General features: G+C 43.8%; 1 protein-coding gene across 1 annotated transcript; it reads left to right on the top strand.

Moving 5' to 3' along the window:
* The first annotated feature begins 4,198 nt into the window (after positions 1-4,198).
* On the top strand, positions 4,199-17,388 carry ETAA1 (ETAA1 activator of ATR kinase). Its single transcript, XM_075863118.1, has 6 exons — positions 4,199-4,516; positions 6,920-7,060; positions 9,942-10,018; positions 12,183-12,289; positions 13,051-14,840; positions 16,985-17,388. The coding sequence occupies exons 1-6, from the start codon at positions 4,318-4,320 to the stop codon at positions 17,077-17,079; spliced, it is 2,409 nt and encodes an 802-aa protein (XP_075719233.1). The 5' UTR covers positions 4,199-4,317; the 3' UTR covers positions 17,080-17,388.
* The last annotated feature ends 1,428 nt before the right edge of the window (positions 17,389-18,816 follow it).

Here is an 18,816-nt window from a genome sequence, read left to right as displayed (position 1 = left end):
AAAGGTCGGAAAAGACTTTCGGGGGACTTTATTTTTTTTTTTACTTTCTTCTTTTACACCATGTTTTCAACTGTACCTGGGGCTGCAAAGCAGCCTCAGTTACAGGGGAAATCAGCCCTCTCATAGTGATTATTGTCATTTTAGGGCTGTGCTGCGTCTAGTAAGACCCAGCAGCAGCAGTCTGCCACTAACGGCACCCGGCGATCATGTGACCAGTCACATGATCACCGGGACCAATAAAGGCAGCGGCGCTACCGCTATTCATATACACAGCACTCATTGAGTCTATGGCGCGGGTTTTAAGGACCCCGATCGACGGCAGTAAATACACAGCCAGTGGTCGGGAACCGGTTAACAGAACAGCCAAACTCTGCCAGAAATGTGAGGTTGTGGAAGACAGTTTCATGTCACAGGTCCACCATGGCAAGACTGAGCACAGCAACAATACACAAGGTAGTTATACTGCATCAGCAAGGTCTCTCCCAGGCTAAGATTTCAAAGCAGACTGGGGTTTCAAGATGTGCTGTTCAAGCCCTTTTGAAGAAGCTCAAAGAAACGAGCAACATTGAGGACAGTAGACACAGTGGTCGGCCAAGGAAACTTAGTGTAGCAGATAAAAGACACATCATGCTTACTTCCCTTCGAAATCAGAAGATATCCAGCAGTGTCATCAGCTCAGATCTGGCAGAACCCAGTGGGACCCAGGTACACCCATCTACTGTTCAGAGTAGTCTGGCCAGAAGTGGTCTTCATAGAAGGATTTTGGCCAAAATGCCATACCTTCGACGTGGAAACAAGGCCAAGCGACTTAACTATGCACGAAAACATAGGAACTGGGGTGCAGAAAAATGGCAGCAGGTCCTCTGGACTGATGAGTCAAAATGTAAAATATTTGGCTGTGACAAAAGGCAGTTTGTTTGCTGAAGGGTTGGAGAGCGATACAATAATAAGTGTCTGCAGGCAACAGTGAAGCATGGTGGAGGCTTCTTGCAAGTTTTGGGCTGCATTTCAGCAAATGGAGTTGTGGATTTGGTCAGGATTAATGGTGTCCCCAATGCTGAGAAATACAGGCAGATACTTATCCATCATGCAATACCATCAGGGAGGCGTCTCATTGGCTCCAAATGTATTCTGCAGTAGGACAACAACCCCAAACATACAGCCAATGTCATTAAGAACTATCAGCAGTGTAAAGAAGAACAAGGAGCCCTGGAAGTGATGATATGACCCCCGCAGTGCCCTGATCTCAACATCATCGAGCCTGTCTGGGATTACATGAAGAGACGGAAGGATTTGAGGAAGCAACATCTACAGAAGATCTGTGGTTAGTTCTCTAAGATGTTTGGAACAACCTCCCTGCCGAGTTCCTTCAAAAACTGTATGCAAGTGTACCTGGAATTTATGCTGTTTTGAAGGCACAGGGTGGTCACACTAAATAATGACTCGATTTAGATTTCTCTTCTGTTCATTCACTTTGTATTTTGTTAATTGATAAGAAAAAACTATTAAAGGGAATGTGTTGCCAGCAAAACATGTATTTTTCTTTTTAGTTAAACATTTAGCGTGTAGGTGATTAAACATTGTTCAAATTTTTTTTATTTTTTTCACGAGTCAGGAAATATTATAAATTCGATTCTAATTTATAACATTTCCCATTGCTGGTCACTAGATGGAGCTATTCCCAAAATTGCAGCATTGCATGTGGTAAAGCAACCACATTGCTTTTTGCTGCAAAATTGGGAAAAAAGCACTCGCTCTAGTGAGCTCTGAGAATCCCCCCCTCCTTTATCCTGGCTAGTGCCGGGAGAAACGAGGGGATTGAACGGTCTAACCTCCTACACTGTGTGTTGCCATTTTTTGAGCTAACACACAGTGTAGAAGGTTTACATACACTAGTAAACACACACAAACACGAACATACATAGAAATCTCTTACCTGCTCCTGTCGCCGCGGCTCCCTCCGGCCAGTCCGCTCCGTCTGCTGCCGCTGGTCCAAGTGCACAAGTCCGGAAGCCGCGACCGGAAGTAGTAATCTTACTGTCCGGCCGCGACTTCCGGTCCACAGGAAAATGGCGCCAGACGGCGCACATTTCAAATTGGACTGTGTGGGAGCGGCGCATGCGCCGTTCCCACACAGACGGCGTACACAGAAGTGGATGGGACGGGCCCCGTTCGCAGTCCCTATGGGACTGGAGCTGCCGTATTCCATGTCTGTATGTGTCGTTAATCGACACATACAGAAATGGAAAAAAAAATGTCAGCCCCCATAGGGAAGAAAAAGTGAAAAAATAGAAAAAAGTAACACACAAATAAATAAAACACTAACATAAAACTGACATGAAAATTTTTTTTTGGGTGACACTGTTCCTTTAAGGCCTTATTCGCACGAGCGTATCAGATTCACGCGCGTGAATCTGGTCCGTGTGTGTTGCGTTATGCATCAGTGCGCTTTGCGAGTGGCATACGTTACTCACGCACTCACAAAGCACATCTTTTTTTTCAATCGAATTTATGCGCAAATCACGCACCGCACACGGATGTGCATCGGTGTGCGGTGCGGGGTGTTCACACACCCATTCACTTCAATGGGCGTGTAGGTGCGTGATATAGGACATGCAGTGAGTTTCACGCAACGGACTCTCGCAGCGTGAAGACTCCTGCATGTGTGAACAGCCCCATTGAAATCAATGGGTCCGTGTGCTGCGCGTGATTTCCATGCGCAGAACAGAGACGTTATTAACGCTCGTGTGAATGGGCCCTAACAATTCTATTTTTGAAAGCATTCTGAGGGCGGATTTACACGAACGTGATTTGCGTCCGTGCAACCCGTGTGAATTTCACGCTGGTCGCATGGACCTTTTGCAAGTCTATGGGGCCGTGCAGACTGTCCGTGATTTTTGCGCAGCGTGAGTCCGTTACATAAAACTCACAGCAGGTTCTATATTTCGGCATTTTTCGTGCATCACGCACCCATTGAAGTCAATGGGTGTGTGAAAATCACGTGCACCACACAGAAGCACTTCCGTGGGGCGCGCGTGATTCGCGCAACAGCTGTCAAACTTTGAATGTAAAAAGAAAAGTACCACGTGCTTTTCTGTTTACAAACATCCAAACGGAGTGTCATAATGATGGCGGCCGCGCGAAAATACCGCAGCCGCGCATTAGACGGGGCTGGCACACGGAGCTGTAAAGTACCTTTTGCGCGCGCAAAACACTGTGTTTTTTGCACGCGCAAAACGCACACGCTCGTGTAAATCCAGTCTAACTTTGCAGCATTTTTTCACAACTGCCTAAAAAGCTAGGTAGAAAAAAAAAAAATGAACATAACTTATCATCGAGTCCGTAAAATTCAGAACTATTACAATATAACATCATTTAACCTGCACGGTGAACACAGTAAAACAATTTTAAACGCCAGAATCTGTTTTTTGGTCACCTTGTCGCCCACATAAAATGAAATGTGATAAAAAAAAAAGTTGTATGAACTAATAAAACCCGCAGCTCACCCTGCAAAACAATAAGCCCTCATACCGCTGAAACGATGGAAAAAGAAAAAAGTTCTGGCTCTCAGAATGTGGCGACACAAAACAAATTTTTTCCTTGTAAAAGTAGTAAAACATTAAAAAACTATATAAATGTAGGGTCGCCATAATCATATTGACCTGCAGAATAAAGTTAACATGTCATTTTTACCGCATGGTGAACGCCTTAAAAACGAAACCAAAAAACAATGAAGCAATAACTTTATATTCCATTCCCCCCTCCACATATACATTTTTTACAGTTTCGCAGTACATTATATGGTACAATAAATGGTGTCACGAAAAACGACAACTCGTACTGCAAAAAACAAGCCCTTACACCTCTATATCGACAGGAAAATAAAAAAAAGTTATGGCTTTTGGAAGAAAAAACGAAAATGAAAAAACAAAAAATGAGGGAAGGCGTTAAAAGCCTTTACTTCTGCAATGAAGCGCGGACAATAAGGTACTGGGAAAACTACCGATGGTGCGGTCCATAAAATAGTCCCTAACACAGCACAGTCCCACATGACCCTATGACCCTATGACCGAGGCTGCAGACAGACGCACACTGTATGAACGCTGCGGCCAATCACCACTGCATGCGCTGCAGCGCAGAGGTCACATGATCGCGCTGCCCAATCAGATCCATTTCCCCTATCTCTCTGTCCACCAATCAGCGCTCCGTTCTAGGCAAGATGGCGGCGCCGTAGTAGTAGGCCTCGGTTTTGTTCCCAGAGCTGTACCGTAAAACCCTATTAACGGACAGACCCGTATTACGTCTATCTCGGGGAACATGACGAGCCGGAGGAGGCAGCCCGGAGATAGGTCCGGGCAGATATGTGAAGACGGAGACCGCGGAGAACGGAAGGGAGGTGACAGGGAAACCCCTAAAAAGGCCAGCAAGAGGCTGTCCCGCGCTACGAGGTCTGCGGCTGCCCGCTTGTCCAGTCCGGCGCCCTCGTCTGTGCCCTCCAGGAGTGATAGAGAAGAGGGTAAAGCTGGCTGCTGAGTACAGCCGTGTGTACCGGAGAGACTTCATCCCAGTCACGTGTGCAAAACCATCACAACCCGATGTCACGTATCCACTCATCGTCTATAGATCAGTACTGGGAAAGCTGGGTGGTGTCCACCAATATGGTGACATTAGGACTTCCACAGGGGTTGTCGTTCAACTTTCCCAGGCTCCTGAATGGTAAATCTGCTCCATGTGCAGCGGTTTTGGAGACAGTGTATCACATAACTGGGCAGATGTTGCCATTCAGGACTCTGGTAAAGCTGGGTGACCTCCTGCTAATCCTATATGGAATGCAACTTTAGACAGCTTTTGATATTGCATTGAGACATGACAGGTTATTGGGGGGGGGGGTGCTGAGACCCCCACCATCAATAGAATTGGTGTACTGCAGCACTCTTGCTAGTGTCATGTCCCTTCTACTTTTGTCAGCTTCACTTGGAGATCTCGATATCTCAATCAATGGCGCAGAAATTATGAAGAGAAGCATAAGTGAAGGGGCAAGGTGGTCTCTAGAGAGCTGCGACCTTTTACTTTATCGATTAATGTGGGACTTGGTGCGTCACATGAGAATTAAGGGTGTGCATATTGGTGTTAAAACCCTATTCACATTCTGCAGAGAAAAATCTGCATGGATTTGAGGGCATTATGCAGATTTTTCAATAAATCTTCTCTATTCTGACGCACGTTTGTTACGGGTTTCACCGTTGGCATTGCATGGCGTGAAATCCACTGCGAAATAACATCATACATGCAGATTTTGTCTCCGATTTGCTGGCCTGTTTCGCTACAGAAGTTTATACTGTGTGTGAACATGGCCTTAAAGGTTTTTTTGCAAACAAGGACAATTATGTCTTCACATGGTGGGTAATAAATGTCTGATTGCAGCGTCGGTCACATATGCACCCTGCTACTCCATTCAATGTTTATGGGTCTGACGGAAACAGCTGAGTACACCTCTTGGCTGTTTCTGTTGGCCCCATAGACAGTAAATAGAACGGCAGGGCACGTATGTCATTCAAACTCCTCCTCCTCTGCGGTTGTGCAGTGAGGAGGAACAGGGGGCTGGGGACCCCTTTCTAGAAATCGTGGGGGGTCCCAGCGATCAGACACTTATCACCTATCCTGTCAATAGGTGATAAATGTTCTTCCCTTTAAGGATTTGCCCCAAACCCGATGAGCGATATTTTCAGCTGATATTTTGTTTTTCACATACAATCATATATTCCAACCAGACGTTGTAATCCTGCAGATGTTTAGAAGCCGAGACTCCAGAGCATGTTTGCAGCATTGTCATATTTATCACGGAGGAGCTAAGACTAGGTTTATACCACATCAGGCGTCCATCTGGGAATATAAAAGAAAAAAGTTCTAGACAGAAACTGTGCAATATCCATAGACTTCTATAAGACCGCTGCATGTCAAAAAGTGCGTCGCCGGGAATACATCTGGATATCTGTGTTAAACTGTTGGTATATACACCCAGAAAATCTCCCTACATATGCGCTGACTTGCCTGGGGAGATTAGTTGTCAAATTTATGCCAAAAGGGTGTATTTTTGGCTTGTTCTTGGCCTGTTTATGTCGGGATCCATTTCTGTAAAGGAAAGTTGACTGCCTATCTAAATACAACTGCATTCAAAAAAAGTTTACAATGCACCAAAGTTTTTTTCCTATGGCAGGCGATTGCCCCTCTCTTATCGTACAGTTGTCTACGTGTGCGTAAACATTCGGTGCTACTGTTTTAAATATTAAAAAATAGGGCAGAAAGGGGATAGAATTGGCGCAACATGCTGTCAAATTCGTGTGGATTGAGGTGTAGGAAATTCCCATAAAATTTCAGTAGGGGTACTGCCATGTGTGAATGGCACCGAACACCACTCCTCTGTTATGAGAATTTTCACAAAGTTGAAGATTTAATTGACACTTACCGCATATATGTACGTAGCGGAAAAGGGCCACCTTCCTGTAGTCGGACGTATGTGACGGTGATGCCACCACAGCAGCTGTACCCGCACGATGCCCTACTGTACTAATGGCTGGTATCAGAGAAAAACGCTGATCTTGGCTTTTTAAAGAGCATGTATCCCGTAAACTGGTCTGTGTAGTCTTTTAATCTACTATTGAGCCATTTCCGACTTATTTTACACGTGGGTTTTGCAGAGGTAACAACTACTATTGTCAGCCATTACAATGGTTATAGCAGTTGTCACCCAGCTTACAGATCCTGAATGATATATACAGCTACATTCTAATACAGAGTTGCATTCACTAACAGTGCAGGTGTATATGTCGTTCAGGTCTGTGGAAAGCTGGGTGCTGTTAATGCGGTCACCCATTAACCACTCTTATACATTCTTTGCTTTTTTTTTTATTATTTAAAGATCCCTGTTCAAATAGGAAGACTCCCCAGCGATTCTCCAGATGTAAGCAATGGACGTCCAGCATAAATTCTCCATCAAATGATCTGGATCAACAACAGGACATTTTCTGGGACCCGCATTCACCAACAGCCTTTAAATTAGGTAACCGCAAATGTAACTGTCAGATATTGTGTGTAGACAGGTGGCATTTTAAAGAAATACTCCTATTGCAGAAGCTGGAAAGCCCCAAAATGCGTTTGTGTATTTGACGGTGTGGGGTTACAAAGCAGAAACATCTCTTAGGAGAAGATGCATGCTCAATTTATGGAAAATACACAATTGTTTGCTGCAAATTTTGGAAAATTGCAGTTTTTTTTAAAGAAATCCTGGCAAAACCTTTAATAGTACTGCTATTTGTGGTACCTTTAGAAATGGGGCATGGCAATACTTACTGTCCTATAAAAGAAATTTGAAGAGCTGGTAAAGTAGTGCCATAGAGAGGCTGCCTGGCATAGGATGACGGCAGGTGATAGTTCTGCTTGCTGGTTTTTAGCGCCCATGATCCAGGAAGAAGCAAGGGGCTACAATGGGCAGTGATTGAGACTAATTAATTCGATTAAGTCGCCCTCAAGGACTCTCACGATTCTGTCTTTTAATAGAATCATTGAATCGATTCTTTAGTGGCGCTGTGCTGAAGGAGGAAGCCCCGCCTCATCACTGCCATGTCCGCCCCATTCTGTCCCTGCTTTCCCATGGTACTACTGTTCTGTACTGAACAAAATGACAGTACGGAACAGCAGTTCCGCGGGGAAGCAGGTACTCCTCGTATATAGCCACCCTACCCCGCTGTAAATAACACCTCCCTTGTAGATCGCACCACCACCCCCCTTGTGGTTTGCACCACAGTAGCTCCCACTAGGAGCTGAATCTCCGGCCAAAGCATCAGCAACCTCCGGCCGGGTATTCAGCTCCTAGTGGCAGCTACAGTGGCGATATCTATAATGAAGAATGGGGTGCGATCTACGCGTGCGTGCGTGCGTGCGTGCGTGCGTGTGTGTGCGATCTACAATGGGCCCGGGGGTGAGACCTACATGTGGGCTTGCTACAAGGGAGGAGGGGTGCTGTGATCTACATGGAGGGGGGTGCTATCTGCAATGGTGTGTGGCACTATCTACATGGGCACTGTGGCTCTATTTTGGGGGGTGGCACTATGGCACTATTTGTGGGCCAAAAAAACTTTGATAAAGAAGTCTTGCGTTAAAACAACCCCTTTAAGGTTTATATGCTATGTGGGAACCGAGCTACACATTAAAGACTTCGTTCACATCTGTGTCGGGGTTCCGTCAGCCCTTTCCGTCAGGAACCCATGAACAGAAACCATAGCTTTCCTTTTGCATTACCATTGATTTCAATGGTAATGCTTGCGTTTCTAATGGTTTCCGTTTGTCTCCGTTCCATGAGGTTTCCGTCTTTTCGGCGGGAATCAATGCCGCAGTCGACTTCGCTATTGATTACGCAAAAAAAGCAGAAACCTTACGGAACGGAGACAAACGGAAACCATTAGCAACGCAAGCATTACCATTGAAATCAATGGTAATGAAAACGGAAAGCTATGGCTTCCATTTGGTTTCCGTTCATTGGTTCCCCTGACGAAACCCACGATCGGAACCCCGACGCAGATGTGAACGAGGCCTTAGCCTTTCTTTCTTACGACTCCCCCATAAACATGCATGCTAGCTTGGCCGAGCTTGCGTATTTATTTCAATAGCGAGAGGGGAACAACGCACACACCTCGCAGCGGCTTATCCCCCATTGCAAGCCCATGATCAAGCCTGTTGAAATCCATAATACCTGAACTTTCAACCATCTGACATCTGGGGGAGACAGGGATCCCCCTGATACTTTATAACATTAGCAGGTTAGGTCGAGTTTCATTTAATTGACAGCTGATCATGTGTACGTGTCTGTCCTGAAGGTTATGCCAGTTGCACACGACCGATGTGTCACTCGGGCCGTTTTTAACGGCATCGGAGTGGCACCCTATAGTCTGCATGGACCCATTCACTTTAGAGGGTGAATCGGGTCAGTGAAAACTGACCCGATTCTCCTATTTGTGGAAAGATAGGCCATGTCCTATCTTTCCACAGATCTCTGACGGGACTCGGCCGGCGTAAGGCATCAGGGTATAAGAACAACATCAATTGTGTGATATTCCTTAAAGAGGCTCTGTCACCAGATTTTGCAACCCCTATCTGCTATTGCAGCAGATAGGCGCTGCAATGTAGATTACAGTAACGTTTTTATTTTAAAAAAACGAGCATTTTTGGCCAAGTTATGACCATTTTTGTAGTTATGCAAATGAGGCTTGCAAAAGTCCAAGTGGGTGTGTTTAAAAGTAAAAGTCCAAGTGGGCGTGTATTATGTGCGTACATCGGGGCGTGTTTAATACTTTTACTAGCTGGGCGCTTTGAAGAGAAGTATCATCCTCTTCTCTTCACAACGCCCAGCTTCTGACAGTGCAGATCTGTGACGTCACTCACAGGTCCTGCATCGTGACGGCACCAGAGGCTACAGTTGATTCTGCAGCAGCATCAGCGTTTGCAGGTAAGATCGACTTACCTGCAAACGCTGATGCTGCTGCAGAATCAACTGTAGCCTCTGGTGCCGATGTGGCCGTCACGATGCAGGACCTGTGAGTGACGTCACAGGTCTGCACTGTCACAAGCTGGGCGTTCTGAAGAGAAGAGGATGTTACTTCTCATCACAGCGCCCAGCTAGTAAAAGTATTAAAAACGCCCCGATGTACGCACATAATACACGCCCACTTGGACTTTTACTTTTAAACACACCCACTTGGACTTGTGCAAGCCTCATTTGCATAACTACAAAAATGGTCATAACTTGGCCAAAAATGCTCGTTTTTTAAAAATAAAAACGTTACTGTAATCTACATTGCAGCGCCTATCTGCTGCAATAGCAGATAGGGGTTGCAAAATCTGGTGACAGAGCCTCTTTAAGTATTTTTATTTTTTTTTGTGTGTAGAAAATGGAAAGAAAAAGCTGTCTGCAAACAAATGTACGGTTGACATCTCGGATATTGTTAATAGAATCGCTCCAAAGGTAACTGATTTAATCTTATTATCTTATATTATTACCGTCTATGACGAAACTTCCTAAATGTAAATCAAAAACTTTTAACGCCACATAGTTCAACTATACCAAACTGAACCCACATTATAGCACATAGTATGTGTAAAGGATCTGCCAGGCACAGCTTCTGTGTCTACGCCCATAGGTAATCAGTCTGCACCTGCTTCTATGTCTGTGAGACTGACTCCATCTTCCTCCACTCAGGGTGGCAGGCTTAGGAGTGGGAGAGCCTATCACAGCCTGGCCAGACGGAGCTAGCTCCCGCCCTCTGTCTATTTATACCTGCCTTTCCTGTTCCTCTTTGCTTGTGATTCTTCTCGTTTGGTTTCCTGGCCCTGCTGCAGCTTCTTGAACGATTTGACCCTGCTTCATATTGACCCTGGCTTACTGACTACTCTCCTGCTCTGCGTTTGGTACCTCGTACACTCCTGGTTTGACTCGGCTTGTTCACTACTCTCCTGCTCTGCGTTTGGTAACTCGTACACTCCTGGTTTGACTCGGCTCATTCACCACTCTTGTTGCTCACTGTGTTGCCGTGGGCAACCGCCCCTTTTCCCTTGCTTCTGTGTACCCTTGTCTGTTTGTCTGTCGTGCACTTATTGAGCGTAGGGACAGTCGCCCAGTTGTACCCCGTCGCCTAGGGCGGGTCGTTGCAAGTAGGCAGGGACTGAGTGGCGGGTAGATTAGGGCTCACTTGTCTGTTTCCCTACCCCCACCATTACAGTATGTTAGTTTTGGTACCTATTTTATTTTTTGTTATATCATAAGGAAATTAGGCCTCATGACGGCTCGTAATTACGGGCCCATAGACTTCTATTGGCCACGGGTACCTTCCTGTATGCTTACGGGAAGGTGCCCGGGCCGTTGAAAAATATGGAACATGTCGTGTTTAAGGCCATAATAACGGCACAGGCAGGCCCATAGAAGTCTATGGGGCTCCCGTAATTACGGGTGGCTACATGTGTGCACCCGTAATTACGGGAGCGTTGCTAGGCGACGTCAGTAAATAGTCACTGTCCAGGGTGCTGAAAGAGTTAACTGATCGGCAGTAACTCTCAGCACCCGGGACAGTGACTACCGCTGGAGTTAATAGTATTAAAGCTTAACTTACCCAGAACTCTTCTTCTTCTTCTTCCTCCAGTCCGGCCTCCCGGGATGACGTTTCATCCCATGTGACCGCTGCAGACAATCACAGGCCAATCACAGGCTGCAGCGGTCACATGGACTGCCGCTTCATCCAGGGAGGTCGGACTGGATGTCAAGAGAGGGACGCGTCACCAAGACAACGGCCGGGTAAGTATGAATTTATTTTACTGCGGAAAGGGCTGTCCCTTCTCTCTATCCTGCACTGATAGAGAGAAATACTGGGGACACCGGGCCCGTATTTACGGGCACTGGTCCGTAAATACTTGTGCAATACGGGTCGAAAATGTGTGACCAAGGACCCGTATTTACGGGAGGACAAAAATACGTTCATGTGCATTTTCTTTTATGGTGTTTTGTGCATAAGAGATTTAAATGACAAATACATGACATGCTGCCGGCTCTGGTGTTGTAGAATGTATATTTCTTATATTAGCAGTTTTTAGGACCCCTTCATGCTGCATTCGGTGTCTCTGAACAACACATGTGCTCACTTTTGTATCTGCAGATTCATGGTACGTTCACACATAGCGTAAACATTGCTGAATTTGCAAAATTTTGCAAGGGAAATATATGTATGCTGCAGATTTAGAATCCGTGCTGCAGGTGAATTTCCACATTTCTTTTTCTCATCCACTTTGCTTCTACTGTAATACGCTGCAGAATTGCCACACAAGTTCTGCGGTATTTACGCTACGTGTGAAGGTACCCCCAAGGTTATGCTACTTTGTTACTGCGACACCTATGACTCCTCTGTATCTGTAACTCTTGACTGATTCATTTGTATATGCAGATCACAGCTTTTTGGGTTCTAATGGGCATACAGAAAAGAAAATCTAGATAATTGTTATTATTTCAGGACCTGTACCATGTGGGGTTTCATTTTTTTCTCTTTAATAAGGGGACAACCTCTTGCCTTCTAAGGATCTTTAGCACCCTGTTTGTTTCTTTTATAAGTACAAACGAACAAATTATAATATTATTTTTCTAGAATGAAAAGCCTTCAAGCTCTGATGCAGCGTACCTTGGTATTTGGATTGGAGAGGATGCTATACCGTGTACCCCAGTAGTGGCCCGAAACAGAATTAAAGTGCACAGGTACATTGCTTGTCTTGATGAAACTCGGAGATATTGGTATAGATATTTCCTATATAGTGGTTTATCTTCAAGAACAAAACCATATGTTAGATTCTGATGATCAATTAATACTTCTTGGGTATTTTAAAGTGTTTTTTTCCCCAGAGAACAGTTTCCATATCTCACATAGAAAATAATAAAGAGTGTCCATGTTGGTTCCTTTCTATTCTTCCCCCTCTCCTGCCAACTCCCATGTAGGGAATCGGGAACATGGGTCTCCCCATTCTGGAACCCAGGCGGATCCTAGTGCTCTGTCACCCACCAATCAAACTTTTATCATATACAACCCTAGCAGACACCGTGACCCTGTTCTATATTAAAGGGGTTGTCCGGACATTTTTGTATTGATTGCCTATCCTTAGGATAGTTTATCGATATCAAATTAGTGGGGATCAGACTTCTGGCAACCCCGCCGATCAGGTTTCCTCTTTAGAGTTTACAAGGCACAACGCCGTGCACATTGGCAGCGACTGTGCTTGGGATTGCCCAGCCGCTACAGATGTGTATGGCGCTGTACCTGTAAACTGAAAAGTCAACAAACCCCATCAGCTGATTGGCGGTGTTGCCGGGAGTCGGACCTCCACAGATCTTACATTAAAGGCGTATACTAAGGTTAGGCCATCAATACAAAAAATGTCCGGACAACCCCTTTAATATTTGAAAGCCTGTGCTTGTTTATTTTTATTGCTTTACTTACTCGAATTTTTGGCTTATTTATGTAGGTCCAGGATTTTACAAACTGAAGAAGAACTCATGAAATTGGCAAAACAATTAGACAATAATTTGGTGAAGCAAAAAGATCAGAATGAGGAGCAGTTGGTACATTCAGATGATGAAATGTTCAATGAATGCCATACTACGAACAATGAAGGGGACTTCCTGGAGGACCCTGAAGGAGACGACACAGCCCTTGTTGTGAAATCTGTTAGTCAGAGATCTATACCACAGAGGAGCAGTCAAAGGTCTGTGGACCAGGATACTGAAGCTGCTCTCAATGCTCTGTTTGATTCATCAACACAGAAATACCATGGACGTTTAAGCCAAGGTTTCTCAGATGTGTCTGCAAGCAGCTTCAACGACTCTCAAGTAAACGTGAGGAGCAATGTCCCTGAAGATTCTGGGCACGGTAAAAAAGATCCATGTTCTGAAAGTCATAAAAAGTTTAGTTCATCTTCAAAAATCCCCACAAACACATTTCAAGGTGTAAGAAAATGTTCCGAGCAAAATTATAATGGGAAGGAAAAGGAAACTGTCCAGTCAGTATCCAGCAGCCAGGATGACTTTGAGGATGACTGGGGCAATGATCTTCTTGAAGATGACTCTTTTATCATGCAGGTTACTCAAAACCCTGAACTGATTGCTACCCCTAAAAATAGCATGCCTTGTGATAAACCGGATCAGACCAATACACACCGCGCTGGAGGAGGAGTTAAGTCCGCATCTAGTTCTTCTTCCAATAAGGCCAGTCATTTCAAGTTTGTGCCAAGGAAGTTAAATTGTGGATCTGAAGCAAAGCCTAGTACTCTATCTAGCGCCGAAATGATTAGTGTCAATAAGTTTCAAGGTAATTCAAGGGATAAAAGTGGTTCAAAGGCCTATACTAGTACTCAAACGCGGGTGACTTCAAAACCTCAGACTAATGCAGGGGGTCAGATGACAAAAAATGTCCATAACTTGGCATCTGCAACTAATAGCGCTTTGATAAAATCCTCACAGAAACCATGTTCCCAAGCGTCTCCACAGACACGGGCAATAACCGGTAACAAAGACTCCGCCCTGCACGATGAATGGGATGATCCAAAGTTCTCCGATGAAGTTCTCGATATGTTTTGTGAGTCCGATAGTCTTTGGGAAGGGAAGGAAGAAGATGATGATCTACTGTATCAAGTTTGTGATGATGTTGAAAGGTTAAGTCAAGCTCCGGAAACCAATGAAGAAAACGTCAAGATGGAAACTTCTCTGATGCCAAGTACAACTTGCCAGATGCCTGCAAAACCAGAAGCAATGGCAAGTCAGCAAAACAAAAATGGAAGCCATGCTGCTGCAAGTTTATCGCACGGTTCAAATAGGTTAAATAATAGAGGGGTCACGCCGGCCTCTTTCAGTGGAAATTGCTCAAATGTTTATCAAAATAACTCTTTGCAAAAGTCCAGCCAGACTTTCAGCAGGTCCATTTCTGTGCCTTCAGGGGGGGAGTGTAAAAAGCCAATTCTTACCGCTACTCCTTCACAGAATCCAGTAAAGTCACTGGCGGCTACATGTAGTGCAAACAATCCATCAGCATCTAAGTATTCCTTTACGAGGATCATACCATCCCAGGTTACAACTGTTCACACCGCACCGTCCGTCACTGGAAGCGGGAGCAGTTATAATGGTCTTCATACTAATGGCTTTGGTGACGGCAGAAATAACAGGGACACTCTTGTGCAGTCCAATTCAGACAGTCTCCGCAAACCTCAGCAATCCTCATTAAAAAGGCACCTTTCAGAATCTACCATACAATCTTCTAAAGGTATGGGGGAATAAAAGTCCAAGAAGGGACAATGTGTGATCTATTTTGAATAAATGTGACAGGTTCAGCCTGTCCTTTCCATGGTTCCCAATCATGACCTATATTTCTCACAGTTACCAGTATATTGGTGATTTAGGGTTTTTATTTTTTACTTAGATGCCCAGGATGGCTACAATGGGGCTCAAGAATGTGTCAACAATTTTTTGGTGTCTAGAACTGCTGGCACTATTCCAGATAGTTGGGCACTGCTTTGTCATTAAGACGTCTGTTATAACCTGACACAACCCTGTGCTCTCAGCACAGACCTAGTAATGCAAAGGATCCCCCTGAATTAGTGCTCACAGCAGACTGTCCCAAATACTTATTAAGGCTGGCGTGTCAAATGCCAGTCTTAAACTAATATACGTTGGCACAAAATGCGCCAAATATATTAAGACTTTCTGGCGTAAGTTATGATAAATCTGTCGTTCCGGTGGAGGTCCTGCCCCGTTTAGCTAAGCCCCCATCCTCTTTCTTGCCACTTTCGGGAAGTGTGGAAAAAAGCAAAAAAGTCGCAAATTTTAGCATAGCTCTGGAGTGCGCCAAAATGTGAAATTTTTTTTTTTGCACAAGAAAACTGGTGTAGATCTGTTATGTTTCCCCCAAGATTTTCACTTTGCAGTGATTTCCCATGAGGAAGGGACAATGAGTAGTGCCAGCACAGTTATAACCTCACCAGAAATGCTCATACCATTGTGCCCACCACATAACATTCATAGTATTATATATGCCAGCCAGATAGCAGCGTCGATAAAATAATCCCATCACATACCAATGCTCAGAATAGTCATTGCTCTGTGGAGCGGGCAGAATAGTATTGGCATTGCCCTGCTGTGACTCTGTTACAACCACTATTTGGCCCTTTTGTCTGAAGCTAAGAATACAGGTTTGTCTTGCGCTTCTAACTAGGGTTGGCTTTGGCAGTGTGGCTGGGGTAATACAGGGTGGAGTATACATCTAAAAAAGTGGCTTGTATGAATGGGGCCCTTAGATGGCAGATAGCCAGCCACTTCTATTATATACTGTATCTCAGAATATCATTATCTGGAGTTCAGAAGTGGAAGGGGAACCATGAAGACATGCAGGTCAGAATTGAGCTTAGTCCAGCAAGATTAACACATTACCACAGCAATCGCCATATATACCTGACTTTATTTCAGCTAGAAACATCACCTGTCCACTGGATAGGTGATAAAGATTGGTGGTGGTTAGTTTGCTGGGATGATCGCCACATGTTAGAACAGGGAACCAACCACATAACCTCGGGGAGGAAGAGTTTATATGAAGCGGTGGTCAAACATACGCACTGCCACTCAATACAAACTCTATGGGAATACTTTTATCTAACATTGAATACCCCTTTAGACTTAATTTAAAGGGGTTCTCCATGATTTCGATTTTGTTTTTCCCTCCCAGAAACAGCACCTCTCTTGTCCATGAGCAATGCGTGGTATCCCAGTTCTGCCTTTTTTAAGTGCATGGGGCTGAGATGGAATACCAGATAAAACCCACTATTTCTGAGGGGGAAAAAAACACTTCTCTAATCCTGGACAACTTCTTCTTTAAATGGGCACTGTCATTTCAACAAACTTTTCATAAATGAATAGTACAGGCGATTATAAGAAACTTTTGTAATCTTATTAGAGAAAAATTCTTCTTTGTACTCTTATCTGGCTGTTTTCCTGCTCCCCCTCCCTCTGCTAAACTGACTTTCACTCTGAAATTCAGCTTTATCCATCTCAAGTCAGACTGCAGCTCACATGTATCAGACTACACATGTCTATGGAAGCCTATAAAGAGAGGAGGGGGGAAGAGTGATAAAGGAGATAACAGCAGAATGACCGGTATAGAAACTATCTATCTATCTCATATCTATCTATCTATCTATCAATCTAATATCTATCTATCTATCTATCTATCTATCTATCTATCTATCTATCTCTATCTATCCTTTAAGAGCCTCACCATGTAGAAAGAAGTACTAATAGATTGGAATGAGCCGATACAGTGTAGGATGTAGAAGAACCACAAAGAAAAAATAAACATTGTTATAAAGAAACTGGGGAACATTTTAATAATCTGAATTATATTTTTTTTTTTTCTAGTGCTTGTATCTGAAGACAAAAATAATAAATGTTCCACAGTGGAGATTGAGAGGAAGAAACAGGAAGCTTTGGCCAGGAGAAAAAGGAAAACCTGAGCGTGTTCCGGTGACATTGCGCCAACTTAGTCTTCCTATCCCGCGGTTGTATTGGATATTTTGTTTAGAGCGGTCGTATAATTTCTCTGTGAGAAATTAGATGTAGAATCCAAGAGAAACACTATTTTATTATAGTTTATTCTAAAATGTTTACAGTGGTAAACTATATATTTGTAATTTTTGTATAATAAAGTGTCCTGTTCTATTTAGGAATAAACCGTTGATTTTGTATTTATCGTGTTCTCATAAAACATTCCCGGAGGCCGTTTTCACTACAAGACTAATGTTTCTGTCATTCTATTTTTGATGTATTAACGTTTCTTGTTTAAATAAATAAGTTAATTAAAAAAAATAATTGAGTTTCTAGATTTAAATTTGCTAAATAAACGTATTTAGAATTTACTGATCCGGCTCTGCAGATATTCTCATTCCTGCAGAGACGAAAATGTCAAATTAAAATAAGAACCTTGAGCCTAAAGAGGATCTGTCACTAGTTTATTAATTCCCTATCTCCTAAATAATCTAATAGGCAATTTGATGCTGATAACTAAAGTGAATTATTTTTTTTCCAAAAACTTTATTATGTGCAAAGTTATGACCATTTTTTCAAATATGCTAATTTGGCTATACTTGCCAAATGGGAGGTTACTCGTTCTTTTCACTGGGCGGTGCAATGTTCTCTGTATGACTGTCCAATCCACATCATACAGTTCTCTTCCCTGCCCAGCAACACAGCCTGATCATATAGTATACAGCTTACATTCCCAACTGTGTTTCTGGTGATACCTCCAGTTGTTTCACAGCTAGAACTGCGATCCTGATGTCATATGAAAGATTAGAACCTCATCTTTAATTTGCCACCAGAACTGTTCTATGTGGTCCACGGCTGTGTTTTCAACTGGTGATCTCTCCGGTTGTTTTACAGCTAGAACTGCGATGCCTGGTGCCATGTAAAAAAAATAGAACCATTGTTCTAGGTGGTCCACACCTGGAGATATGGCTACTTGGAAGTAATCCCCCCTTCCCTCCAGCCTACGTCTCTCACACTGTGTGAAGCAGCTTCATTCTGATAGGACAGCGTCAGAGGCTGTGAGGTAGCTCCGCCTCAGGAGAATCGCTGCTGTTACCTCCCACTCGTCTAGTATAGCCTCGTTTGCATATTTAGGAAAAAGCTCATAACTTTTAAAATATTAAATATTTTGGGAGCCAATTTTCACTAGTATCATCAGTACGACAGATCCTCTTTTACAAACCCCTATGTGATCAGCTCTTATGGCCAGGGGAATCCGTGGACAATAGAGATAACCGTGGACAATAGAGATAAGTGATCCGATTAGGCCTGATTCAAATTCGGTTCAAATTTCTACGAGTTTTGGATTCACCAAAACTTTTGGAGTTTGCGTCACACGAATTTCCAAAATGGAGAGCACCACCCACATTTTACATTCCCTGCGGGTTCTAGGTCGAATATGCTGCATACTTCTCCACAGCCTATTCCGAATTGTGCGAACATATTCTAAAAGTATGAAAAAGTCGTAGCAGTTGTGAATACTTGTATGTACTGTAGCATGTTGGTGGAGAGGCTTTATGTATATACAGTTTATTCAGTTTATTTTACTTAGAAGCTTTTGTATTGTCGATAAACCATGACCAAGTAACGTAAATTACTTTTGTCGAACATCCTATTCAGACACGGTTTATGATGAATAGTTTAGTAATCCGTTAAAGAATGCATAA

This window comes from Rhinoderma darwinii, chromosome 4, assembly GCF_050947455.1.
Source record: "Rhinoderma darwinii isolate aRhiDar2 chromosome 4, aRhiDar2.hap1, whole genome shotgun sequence".
Lineage (NCBI taxonomy): Eukaryota > Metazoa > Chordata > Amphibia > Anura > Rhinodermatidae > Rhinoderma > Rhinoderma darwinii.
This window is presented reverse-complemented; position numbering and strand designations above follow the sequence as displayed.

Coding starts and splice junctions, on each gene's coding strand:
- ETAA1 (XM_075863118.1), top strand. CDS start 4,318: ATGACGAGCCGGAGGAGGCAGCCCGGAGATAGGTCCGGGCAGATATGT. Junction 7,061..9,941: donor ACCAACAGCCTTTAAATTAG/GTAACCGCAAAT, acceptor TTTTGTGTGTAG/AAAATGGAAAGAAAAAGCTG. Junction 12,290..13,050: donor AACAGAATTAAAGTGCACAG/GTACATTGCTTG, acceptor TTATTTATGTAG/GTCCAGGATTTTACAAACTG.